At 42.4% G+C, this 12,645-nt stretch overlaps 1 protein-coding gene across 4 annotated transcripts in view; it reads left to right on the forward strand.

Moving 5' to 3' along the window:
* The window catches only part of SLC1A3 (solute carrier family 1 (glial high affinity glutamate transporter), member 3), a 77,358-nt gene that overhangs the window by 63,537 nt on the left and 1,176 nt on the right, over positions 1-12,645 (forward strand). For 2 of the 4 annotated variants that reach the window (XM_012649862.1, XM_012649878.1), the window contains 6 exons: positions 735-939; positions 3,793-3,835; positions 6,686-6,978; positions 9,367-9,600; positions 10,158-10,352; positions 11,347-11,481. In XM_012649862.1, coding sequence (XP_012505316.1) covers positions 735-939; positions 3,793-3,835; positions 6,686-6,978; positions 9,367-9,600; positions 10,158-10,352; positions 11,347-11,481 — 1,105 coding nt within the window. The remainder of the gene's footprint in view (positions 1-734; positions 940-3,792; positions 3,836-6,685; positions 6,979-9,366; positions 9,601-10,157; positions 10,353-11,346; positions 11,482-12,645) is intronic. The other 2 variants (XM_012649870.1, XM_012649887.1) reach the window with 2 other exon arrangements.

Here is a 12,645-nt window from a genome sequence, read left to right on the forward strand (position 1 = left end):
ACCACCATGCTCAGCTTATTTTTGTAGAGAGAGGGTCTCACCATGTTGCTCAGATTGGCCAAAATATTAGTTTTTAAATTTTGATTAGGTGAGATGAAATGAAACAACAGAGAAACTATTTGAGAACTTTGGCCTTATTACCCAATGTCTACTTTAAATGCAAATTGAAAATAGAGCAGCAGATGATCAGAATAATAGCTTAAATTTTGCATTTAAATCATCCAAAAAGACTCCCAAATACACATACAAAATAATACTTCTTTTGAAAGAATTCAATGACAGTTATTCTGTGTGAATCACCACAGTGCTTGAACTTGTGGTAAATTTATATTATCCTGCCAGAAATTTTTTAAAAATATTTTTTTATACACACATGTACTGCTTACTACTCACACTTGTACCTTCCCAACTAGAAGTAACCTAGGAAAGAATTTGATTGCACTTTCCAACAATTAGAGAGCAATTTTCATTTGGCCATATGACATCAACTCTTGGGGTGGAAAACGAGTGATTGTTTGCTGACACAGCTGATGCCTAGCCATTCTATGGCTTTTTCTCTTTACCTTTAGTGATGTCCTAATTACATTTGGGGCCAAGTTCTCATAACATGTACAGAATCCCATTGTGGGCCGGGATAAGGGTAGGGGAGTGCAAAAGGAAATGCTGTTCCCACTGTCTTCCATTGGGGAATTCCCTGGATTGACTTCCGAAAATCTTCTGTTTGCCTTCACCAGGAATGGCGGCCCTAGATAGTAAGGCATCAGGGAAGATGGGAATGCGAGCTGTAGTCTATTACATGACTACCACCATCATTGCCGTGGTGATTGGCATAATCATTGTCATCATCATCCATCCTGGGAAGGGCACAAAGGAAAACATGCACAGAGAAGGCAAAATTGTACAAGTGACGGCTGCAGATGCCTTCCTGGACTTGATCAGGTATGTCCTTGCAAGTCCCTATCTTTGGGTATGTTTGGACCTACCCAACCCCTCTTGTTTTGGGAAGCTAATCAAACCCTGGAAGGGGTGTCTGACTGACCCAGCCTTGCCAGACTTAAAATGAAGGTCATATCTTCACTTCTTTCTAACAGAAATTGCAGTAAGGATCAATTTTCTGATCTCATATGCAAGAGGCACGAAGAACAAGGAGAGAATATAGAGTTTGAGAGCCCTGCTTTTAGGACTCAGTATCTGGTCACTCAGTTCTCCTCTCAACTATGCAGTTCACCTTGGAATTTTAATAATTCTTAACCTATTTTTCTTAAGTCTTTCTCCTTAAGGCTAATTTTTATTCAAGTGTGGCCTGTTCATTTGACTCTTCTGATTTAGAACTTGTGATGTGTATCATTCTCCATTATACATAAGTTAGTTCCAGAAGGGATGTTATAGATCATCTGGGCATACCTGTCCCAGGACTTTCCTTTTGTACTATTTATAAGAAAGAATTTGGCAGATTAGTAATAAAAGATTTAAAGGACGGCTTCTTAAGCATTGTGTTTTGTACAACCCACACACTGATTACAAATGAGTTTTATCTAATACTTGGAGCAGACTTGGTCCTAGAGTCTGCCTTGCACAGGGCTGAGAAGTAAGCCAAAGTTTGATCCTGGCTCTTCCTGCTTTCTTTCTCCACACACCTGGCCTTATTCAGTCAGGGCCCGGCCGGAGGCATATGGCATACTGGAGAGGAACATTGAAGAAGGTTTGCTTTGCAAAGGTGCAGGCAGAGTTAAGTGAACCCAGGGGACGGTGAAGCCCCCAGCACTAACAACAGTAGGAAGCTGTTTCGTTACCACTCTGGCTATGAAGAGGCAGAGGACGGGAGCTGGTACTGGAACCCACAACGAGCTGGAGCCATGGGAGAAAGGGGCTTCAGGATAGAAGCCGTAGCTTTAATTGCTGCCTCCAAACTGTCAAAGAGAGAGCTGGGAGAATATACACGTGGACTTCTTTCTCCCTGTACCCTATGATCTGTCAGTGCATACCACTAGGCAAACCCAATGGAAGCAAGAGAACCCACATGCTACGGTCCATAGGGGTCAGCATCCCAGAGCTCAGTGTCCCAGAGCACAGAGCAGAATGGAGAGTGCATCTGGAAGGGTAAAGGAAAGATATCCCAGCCCAGGCCTCTAGATCCCCCACCTGCTCAGCAGTCCCCCACTGTGTGGGCCTTCCCTGCCTGTCCTCCCAAACCCAGCCCTTCCCTCCCATCTTTACAATTTACCTGCAAGGGGACTGGGGTTGCCAATCCTACTCTAAAGGGTGCTCCATTGATCATCTGAAGGAAACTCCTTCAAGGGATTGACTTTACCTGCCACCTCAAGGAATGGGTCTGTGGCAGGTAGATTCAAGAGCTATTTGGGGAGCAGACCATCTCTTCAGCAGCACTTCTCAATTCCCACCATGGGTGACCCTATACCATCTATAGGTAAACACCACCCAACCCCATGGGGCCTCTTCTTGAAAGCTCTTTTTCAGGGAATTAATCACAACAATCTGAATATGACAAGCCACCCTATAATATCATTTCATACCAAGTTGGCACCTGATAACTATGCTTTTATTTAGTTCATACAATTAATGAAGGCTTTTCACCATTTCTTCATGAGCTTTACCCTCTGGTAGTTTGGATTAGAAATACATTATTATATTTTATATTTTCTTCCTCTATAATTTTTACTCCTTGTTTAAAGAATTAAGATCTTGTCATCCCCAGGCTGGTTGATCCATCAGAGCTCTGTGTGTTTCTGCCTCTCCTTGCCTCAGTGACAAGTGTATGATTATCCTGTCCCCACCCAGTCGCTTAGCTTGAGCACTTATCCTGGAATCTCCTGAATGCACACTTCTATCAAGGTTTATAGAAATAAACCCATGAGCATAGATGGGAAGGAAAAGAAAACAAATGGCCTTGGTAGTAGGATGAAAGGGACAAGAGTTTATAACCATAAAATATAACTTAGATAGCACACAACTGCTATGATCTCAAGCTTGAGAAAACTGCCCAGGTCATGTCTTCTTCTCCCACAGTCTTCCATCTTGGAGTCCTAATGATAGTTTAATCCAATCTCCTCTGTAACAGATGAATCAACTGAGACATAAATGGGCGCCATTACTTGGCCAGTGCCTCATAGCTGCTTAGAAATTTGCAGCCAGAGTGTGGCTCCTCCCTCACCACTCCCACGAACTCAAACACTGCTCTGACATAGCCTCTGAGGAAGTGACAAACCTGCCATGTGGGCCTCAAGTTCAAATGTTGTGGGCCATCTCTCCATTGGCCACCAAAGAGCTACAGAAGCTCCAGCAGTTCAGTGCCAATATCCCATCCCCCAGATGGCCTTTTGGAGGAATTTTTGGAGAACAAAATTCCATAGGCTGACCACGACTTTTGATTCGGAACATTCAGTCCCTACACACATGTCACAATAACCAAAATGACTACTATTGAATAATACCTCAGTTAGCCAGAATGCTAATAATAAAAGCCCTTTCCATTTTCACTTCGATTCTTCCTAGGAGCAGGGTTCTGATAATGTAATGACTGCACAGAGAATCCCATCGGCTGACAAGAGGATAGAAGAGTTGAATTGGAGACTTCCCTGAAAAACATGGACTACATGTGCCCAACTTAGGGGGGACCATATGTTCCATTTCAAGTCATAAAATCCACAAAAATCTTTCTCTTTTTCCCTTTGCTGCTTGGTTCAATGCAATCTTTACCTTAGATACAATGATATAGTATTTAAGGAGCAAACATTTGGAGAATTTTTTAAGTCACTATTATTTTCTTTGCAGGAACATGTTCCCTCCAAATCTGGTGGAAGCCTGCTTTAAACAGGTAAATAAATACTCTACAGCCACTAATTCACCTTTGAAATTCCTTTTTGGCATACCACACCAAATAGGACGCTTTTTTTTTTTTTTCTATTTCTCTACAATTTTGTGGGGAGGGGTGGTTCTTACCTTGTACTGAAGGCATATTAGTTGCCAGACACAGTATGTCTTACATACAAATAGCTCATTGAGTCTCTGTTACTGGTAAGAAGACTAATCACAAGATCCCCTCACCCTGCCCACACTTCCCACATGCAGAAGTCTACTAAGCAAGCAAATTCCAACATAAAATACATATACAACTTGCTTTAGAGAATATTTGAGAGATTATTCAGGTTTCTGAGTTTGATTTTAAAATCCAGTGGACTGGTTTTTAGACATCTACTAAGGGCCTTGTGGGTTCTAAAGGAGAACCACATCAGAAAGGAATGGCATCACCATTTATGGAATGCATGCTATGTGCCAGGCACTAATGTTATATTTAGTCCTCACATAAATATGATGAGTATCATTGTCTTCATTTCACTGATGAGGCAACTCAACTATAAGAACTCAGGGGGATTATGTAACAGGCACAAGTTCTCACAAGTAGTAAATGGCAGAAACAGAATTCAAATCCCTTGTGTTGACTTCAAATTTTATCCTCTTTCTACTACCCTGTTCTGTTTCCAGGAAAGGAATATCCAGGGTGATGAGACACCTACCTGAAGGATATAGTGAGGTTCAGTTCCTTTTTAGCTCATATCCAAGCGACTCTTGGTGTTCTATGGTTTGGATATAAATACATTTATTATTATTAGGGGATAAAATCAATAAAGTTCATTATAACCTCACTTGAATATAAAAGCTTTGTTGCCCAAAATATCACCAGGGAAACAGACATTCTGGGTTAAATAATACTTCCCAAACATTTCTCCAGATGATGTCAATTCTCCCCTGCTGTAATTCTCTAGCCCTTCTGCTTAGGATGTGTAAAAAAAAACAAAACAAAACCCCAGCCCCATGGAGGACCAGGTTTTACACAATCTAAGTCCCCCCTTTGTTCTTTTCCCCTTTAAAAGTTTTTATTAAGTCTATTTTAATAAATAATGCATGCACCCATTGCAAAATTCAAACAATTCTTTCTTTAAAAAATAAAAAGCCTAAGAGGCCAAAATCTAACTTTCTTTATTCAAAAACAACTGTAACCATAAATAATAAACCTCTTTCAATCAGACCAGCCAACCCCAGCACCATGGGGCTGACTATTCCAGTCAGTCAGCTGGCACTGGGTGATATCAAAAACGCTGATTTCTAGATCTTTCAGATGGGAAAAGTGATGACTCGTGCAGATTTATTGTGTTTGGTTTGGGATTGCATTTACAGGATTTTGAAGGGGAAGCAAATGTTTTTCCCCAGGTCTAGTTGGCTTAGACAGAATGCAAACAAGTTTGCAGTTTCTGTGTAGGCTACAAACTGTGTCTAAGGGAACAAAGTTGGAGACATAAGAAAGGCTAATCAGGACTGAAAATCTACCCCACACAGTCCATAAATGCATAAGCACCCAATGAAATAAAGAACTTTGAGACTTGATTAGAATAGAAGATGAACAGGGGTGAGTTTTTTTGCTGCTTGAAATTGCCAGCAATGCTATTTATTGTTTGGGAATGTGTCCACAGTATTGACAGCTGGGCATACCCTTGTTTGGGAATAGTGGCTTCCCAATGGACAAGAAAGTCTCCCAGGTACAGAAATGGTCAAGCACTTCGTATATGGCAGTGCTTTTTTCCTCCCCCAATTCTAGATCCTGTCACCACCCATACATTATTACTCTCACTGATGCTTAACTATACAGTCCCCATCAAGACCAGGAATTCTACTGTCATTAAAATCATAAAGGGATGGGCTTGATTGTTTCATACGGCCCCAGTAGTGTACTCAGCATCTCCTGTCTGGGGCATCTGTACAGAAACTGTGGAGAAAAGACCATCTCTTGAGTTAGAAAAGAAAGAGAAACATCAGTACAGACTTGGAGAAAGTGAGTTGTCATCACCAACTATTAATCAGGCACCTATTCTTAAGAATTGATAATATCAGGAATGGCTTGAAGATTGTTTGTTTGGGGATTTTTATTTTTATTTTTTTATATTACTTTTTATTTTCATTTTTTGAGAGATGGAGTCTTGCTATGTTGCCCAGGCTGGCCTCAAACTCCTGAGCTCAGGTAATCCTCCCACCTCGGCCTCCTGAGCTGCTGGGATTATGACCAGCAATTTTTAATTGTTAATACCCACTGAAATCTCCATCTAAGTCTAATCCCTGAAGGGCTTTGTCATTGAGCACCATTAGCCATCATTAGTATAGTAGTTTAAAATTTATAAGATGTTCTCATACATTCTTCTTAATTTGATCATCACAACAACCCTGTGAGGTGGAACCAGCACAGTTATTCCTGTTTCACGGCTGTGGAATATGAAAGAAAGGATGTTAGGTGATTTGTCCACAATCCTATAGCATGATCCCCATGGAAAGTAAAAGGATTATTGTGACTATTTGGGGTTTTTAATCCCACCATAGTCATTTTATTAGGGTTTCAGAAGAAAGCAAAAGCACATGTGTGTGTTTAGTCTAGCATCTTTAACCAAATATTTCTTTCCTATTATGAGTCATTCTTTATTTGTGTGTGTGTCTGTCTGCCTGTCTGTGTTGAGGAAATAGTAGGGGTTTGCCACAGATTAGATAGATGGATGTTGTCTATGACAATATTCTCTGAATACAAAGTAATGTATATAATTATAGAAAATTTGGACAACAGGAAAGTATAGAGAAAAAATAAAAATCACCATTAACTCCTGTCGTTCTTTTTATTTTTAAGTTTAAAACCAACTATGAGAAGAGAAGCTTTAAAGTGACTGTCCAGTCCAACGAAACGCTCGTCGGGGCTGTGATAAACAACGTGTCAGAGGCCATGGAGACTCTTACACGGATCACAGAGGAGCTGGTCCCAGTTCCAGGATCTGTGAACGGGGTCAATGCCCTGGGACTAGTTGTCTTCTCCATGTGCTTCGGTTTTGTGATTGGAAACATGAAGGAGCAGGGCCAGGCCCTGAGAGAGTTCTTTGATTCTCTTAATGAAGCCATCATGAGATTGGTAGCAGTGATAATGTGGTATGTATTTCCATTTGCTGTATATGATGTATACAACATGCTTATTGCTATCAACATGTGTTCTGTACTGAGGATGATGCCACAAGGCAGGATGGCCAATTGCGGTTATCTCACTCTGGTAAGCACAAGAAAATCAATGAATTTCTGGGCCCATAGAGGCATTGAACCTATCTGCAAGCCTCTCTTAATAAGTTTGCTTCCTTGTTTTCAAAAGGTGTCAGCTCCTTTGCCCCAGTGCTGATGGAATCCCATTCTTAGTTATTCATTCAAGGCATACTTACTGAGTGTCTACTATATGCCAAGTATACAGTACCAGGCACTGTGCACACAGCAATGAAGAAAACATACGAGAATATTCTGGATCTTACATTCTTTTAAAGAAGACAGAGGATAAACAAACAAATAAATCAACCGTATGCTTTAGTCACAAGTGCTATGAAAAAATAAAATAAAACAAAATATTAGGTTGACTGGGGAGAGGGCATGAAATTTGCACTGGATGGTACAGAAAGGCCTATGAGGAGGTGACGTTTTTTGCTTAGACCTGAATAACCAGAGGAGGCCAGTCATACAAAGTGTCAGGAGAATAGCATTCACAGTAGAGGGAGAAGCAAATGCAGAAGCCCCTAGACTACCAGGAAGACTGAGGTCTCCTCACTCTGTGTCAGCCTTAACAAAGAATTGTAAATGGCAGTTCTGCTGCAGTATGTGAAGGAACCAAGGGAAGTATTATAGAACACCAGGCCACAATTTATAACAAAACTTCCTTTAATAAAGTTGAAAGCAGGACAAAAAGGGACAGACCAAATCCAAAGAGGAACATTGACCTCGGAAAGTTAACTCTCCCAGCAGGGAGAGAACCCTTTGATTGGCTGAGGCCTCACGTGGGGGTTCCCTGTCTTTTATGCCTTATTTTTAATCTAGACTCCTCCTTGGCACCTGAGGCAAGAAGACATCCATTGCTAAGAAAAGCACTCCCTCGCCAACATGATTAAAAATGTTCTATGTCTTTAATGCCATCAAAGCCCAGAGAAATTCATTTTTCAGGAGTTTATACAAGATGAACATGAACTTGCGCACAAAGACGGATCAGAATGTGGTCTCCACGGGAGCCCCCAATGGGAAGGCTCCTTTGAAATCCTGGCAGGAATGAAAGTGGACATTTATCTTCATATTATTAAAATGCCTCCACCTTTCACCTCTCTTATGAAAGAAGCCCATTCAAGGCCACTGAATGAACCTCACATGTGGCCTTTCTAGCTGTACATTTGCCTGCACATTCAATATTGAGTTATTACATTTCTGAAAACAGGTACTCCTGTGATTTCCTGGCCTGTGTTTTTAAGGACTTTTGAAAGAAGCATTGTATTTTTCAATTTGAAATAAGTTCTCCACAGTTCCCAGCAGACTCTACTCCTCAAGGGTGATTGGCTTCTCTGTGTTTGGTAGTGTGAGTTTGGTTGCAGTTTACTGCACATATCAGACAAAGGGAGTGGAAAGCGGGCAGCAGGGCCTTTAGGCAACCAGGGTTATTTCAATATGTACAAGTCATTTTGTGTCTCAGTTGTTCATTCTTACAGTCTGCAGGGGAAAAGCTTGCAAAAGGCAATAGCAGCCTGTGGGTGATAATTGCTGAATTAGAACACCTATAACCTGATATGGGAGTACAGACATGCACATGATTAAGTTTATGGACACCTTCTATTTATGGAAAGTGGTACTAGTTTTCTGTTTGCACTACGACATAAAATTTTCTCTTAAAGTAAACTTACTTAAGTAAAAAAGGTGTTTTAAGAATAATACTAAGTCATACTGCAAGTGGTGTGTAGCTGTGGAGAAACATTAATAAAAGTGATCATTGAAGAAAGGAGCTGACTGAGAACTTGAAACACTACGTAGCTTTGTGTGCCTCTTGCTGTAACTTGGGAATCAGGCTCTGATGTGGAAAATGTCTCCAAACTCTGGATGTCAGTGCAGCGGATTCAGGCAGTTCAAGGTACTTAGCAGGGGAGCAGGAGGCAGGGGGAGTGGGTGGCATCTGAGGATCAAAAAAGTGACCCAGGTGTGGCAAAAGGAGAACTGTCTAGGAAAACAGAGATGAGTAACAATAGCTGGGTACCCGCCTTTTTTCACCGGTTTAAGAGGAAAAAAAATTGTGTCCTAGAGCAATGCTGAGTGAGGGGTAAGCCCGATTCTGCAATAACCAGAATTAAATTTATATTTAAGTAAGAAAAGAAAGAAGTTCGCAGTTTCTACAAGTCCTAATAAGTACCATGGGCAGAAAAGTTTGGAAATCAACTCTCTTTCCCTTTCTCTTATTACTTGGAAATTTCTGCAGACTAGCTTGGTGGAAACCAGACTGACTGTGCGTGTGTCGCTTCTCTGCAGGTACGCCCCTCTGGGCATCCTCTTCCTGATCGCCGGGAAAATTGTCGAGATGGAAGACATGGGTGTGATTGGGGGGCAACTTGCCATGTACACCGTGACCGTCATTGTTGGCTTACTCATTCACGCAGTCATCGTGCTGCCCCTCCTCTACTTCTTGGTTACCCGGAAAAACCCCTGGGTTTTTATTGGAGGGTTGCTGCAAGCACTTGTCACAGCTCTGGGGACCTCTTCAAGGTATGTGTATATATACGTACAGCTTACTCCTATCAGAAATTGTGTCTGAAGCTTTACTTTGAACCAGAGCCTCTCAAGTTGGGGGTAGGAGGAGGCATTTTGTTCTGGGTTTTAACTTCCAGGAACAATGAATTGGCTTTTTCATGTGTGATGCTCACCAGACTTATTTAGGATTCAGGGAATGGCTGGCTATATGCTCTTCTGGGAACAAAATGGAAATCAACTATCTTTTCCTGCCCACTCTCCTCTCCCTCTTCCAGTTGATATTTCCCATGGGGAGAAACGCCGGAAGGACTTGGCACAGGCTGTTGTGATGGGGGAGCGGTCACAAGTGGTGCCTCACAGAGGAACCCAGAAACAGGAGAGCTGCCAAATGACCCCGTGAGGGGACCACACTGTTCCTAACCCCGCTCCCCTATTTATACAAGTGCTGACTTAGTTCCCTTTAAGTTAGGATGTAGGAGAGGAAGGAACTGTCTGTCCGAAAGACCAAACACGCAGACACAGTCTGAACTACCAGGACCCTCAGCTGACATGCTCTATTCCACTGTTCTCAGTTCTGCCACTCTACCCATCACCTTCAAGTGCCTGGAAGAGAACAATGGTGTGGACAAACGCGTCACCAGATTCGTGCTTCCCGTGGGGGCCACCATTAACATGGATGGGACTGCCCTCTATGAGGCTTTGGCCGCCATCTTCATCGCTCAAGTTAACAACTTTGAACTGAACTTTGGACAGATTATCACAATCAGGTACAAGGAACGAGTTCTACACACATTTTCTGAAGACTGTCTTTAAAATACCAGAGGGTGATCAGGATTGGGTGAAGAAACTGGTTGGGAGGGGGGATCACATATAATCAGGAGTTTGGGGTTGGGGGGAATAGTTTTATTTTTATATTTAGATATTTTTGCTAGTTTTAAGATTAAAGATTTACACACTCATTAATAACAGTATTCAAATAATAGAGAAGTGCATAAAGTAAGAAGGGAAACTTGCCTGCCACCATATCACTCCACATCTTTCTGTAGGTGTTTGGGTTTGGTTTGGAAAAACCTTTTCTTATGCGTAGACATGCACATACTTCTTTTTTGTAATTAATGGAGTCATACCATACATACTGTTTGCTCCTTGATTGGTTTGCTTATCACTATACCATTTATAAATATATCTAGCTCATTCTTTTTATGATGTCTGCAAAATACATACTATGGATATTTCTCATTTTTAAAAGTGTTAGATTATACTTCACTATAGAACTTTGTTCATAAATTATTTTGCTTTTGAATTAATAAATGATTTTTTCTGCAATGAATGATGCATGTTCAGTATCTTTACAGCCCCCCACTTGGATAAGGGAATGATTAGAAACAAATTTTTATTGTAACTCAACAGCATTTTGGACCTTACAAAATACTTTCAGGGTCACGAAAAAGTATATAGCTAACAGTTTCTTCATTTAAAAACAGCTATCACAACAGGACTAACTTCATAAGGGTTGCTGTGAGGATCAAATGAGATAAGCCATGCTCGGCATATCAGATGACACATAATAAGCGCATGATAAAAATATTAGTATGATTATGACCTTAATGATTTTTTTAAATCTCTTTTACATTTTTCTGAAGCACATCCTCTTCTGTTACATGGCAAGTCGGCCACTGGCATTGTGCATGTTTTGCAGGGTACACGCTCTACTTGGAGAGCTTTGTAAAAATGTTTTCTGTTGTTTTCTTTGTTCAACAGCATCACAGCCACGGCCGCCAGTATTGGGGCAGCTGGAATTCCTCAGGCAGGTCTGGTCACTATGGTCATCGTGCTGACCTCCGTGGGCCTGCCCACCGATGACATCACGCTCATCATCGCAGTGGACTGGTTCCTGTGAGTACGCTTGACTGTGCTCTGGCTCACTGTCGCAGGGCCCCGCTCTGTCACTCTAGGGCACCAGGCAGCCTAGCACGCCTGCCAAAAGAACTCCAAAAGAGGATTAGGTTGGCTGATAATTAAATTGTCCTCCTCGCCTGATCCCTGGCCCTTATCTGCAGACCGAGCTCCAGACGCCATGCGCACTCACTCCCTATCAGCCTGAGGGGCACATCTGGCTGCTGCACTTCTCACTCCATAAAGCAGCTCAGGGATTGGGAAACCTGCTCTCTGTGAAGCCAACATAAATCAGGAAGGCTGTTTCTGAATTGCACAACACATTGCCACAGTGGCTGGAGCAGAACTGCAGGCCCCGCACTCTGTCTCAGGCCCGGCCCCCTTGAGTTTCCCATCCCAGTGGGAGTAATGTCCCCATCTGAGCCCAACAGGGTGAAGAGCGGTCATGCAGACAGTGGGAAGAGAGCTAGTACCATTAAGCGGAATGGATTTTTGGCTCTGGGGAAGGTTCTGAGAAATGTACCCTCTATATCGTCAGACCCTAACCTCCAGGGCCCATCCCACTGTCCTCTCCCCTCGCTCATCCAGCTGACATTTTTGGCCTCTTTTCTCTCAAAATTTCCCTTCTGCCTTTGAAAATTTTTTCCCAAGATGCCCAAAGCAAATGCCTAAAAGAACACAGTAGGTGCTGGAGTCAACGTATGTTGACTTCACTAGAACGAATGACCACAAAGAGCTGGACAGTGTGCACGAGCTCTGTGCTTGCGGGGGGCAGTGGGGAGATTTACTCCTCAGTTACTTGGATCTGTGTTTGCATCGTGGCCCTGTGTGACACGGGGCAGGTTACCCAACCACCCTAGTTTCCACCTCCGTACAATGCAGATGCTCATGTCCTCTAGCTCCCAGGGGTACTGTGAGGGTCAAATGCAATGGTGCATAGAAAGCCTTCAGTGTACCTGTCTGGCCCACAGTGAGCACTCAGTTAACGTGAGCACTCGATCCTCAAAGTTTTTGATCTTTACGTTAAAAATTATTGAGGAACAGCCGGGTGCGGTGGCTCACGCCTGTAATCCTAGCTCTCTGGGAGGCCGAGGCGGGCAGATTGTTTGAGCTCGGGAGTTCGAAACCAGCCTGAGCAAGAGCGAGACCCTGTCTCTACTAAAA

Source organism: Propithecus coquereli, unplaced genomic scaffold (assembly GCF_000956105.1).
Source record: "Propithecus coquereli isolate 6110/MARCELLA unplaced genomic scaffold, Pcoq_1.0 Scaffold110, whole genome shotgun sequence".
Taxonomy (NCBI): Eukaryota; Metazoa; Chordata; class Mammalia; order Primates; family Indriidae; genus Propithecus; species Propithecus coquereli.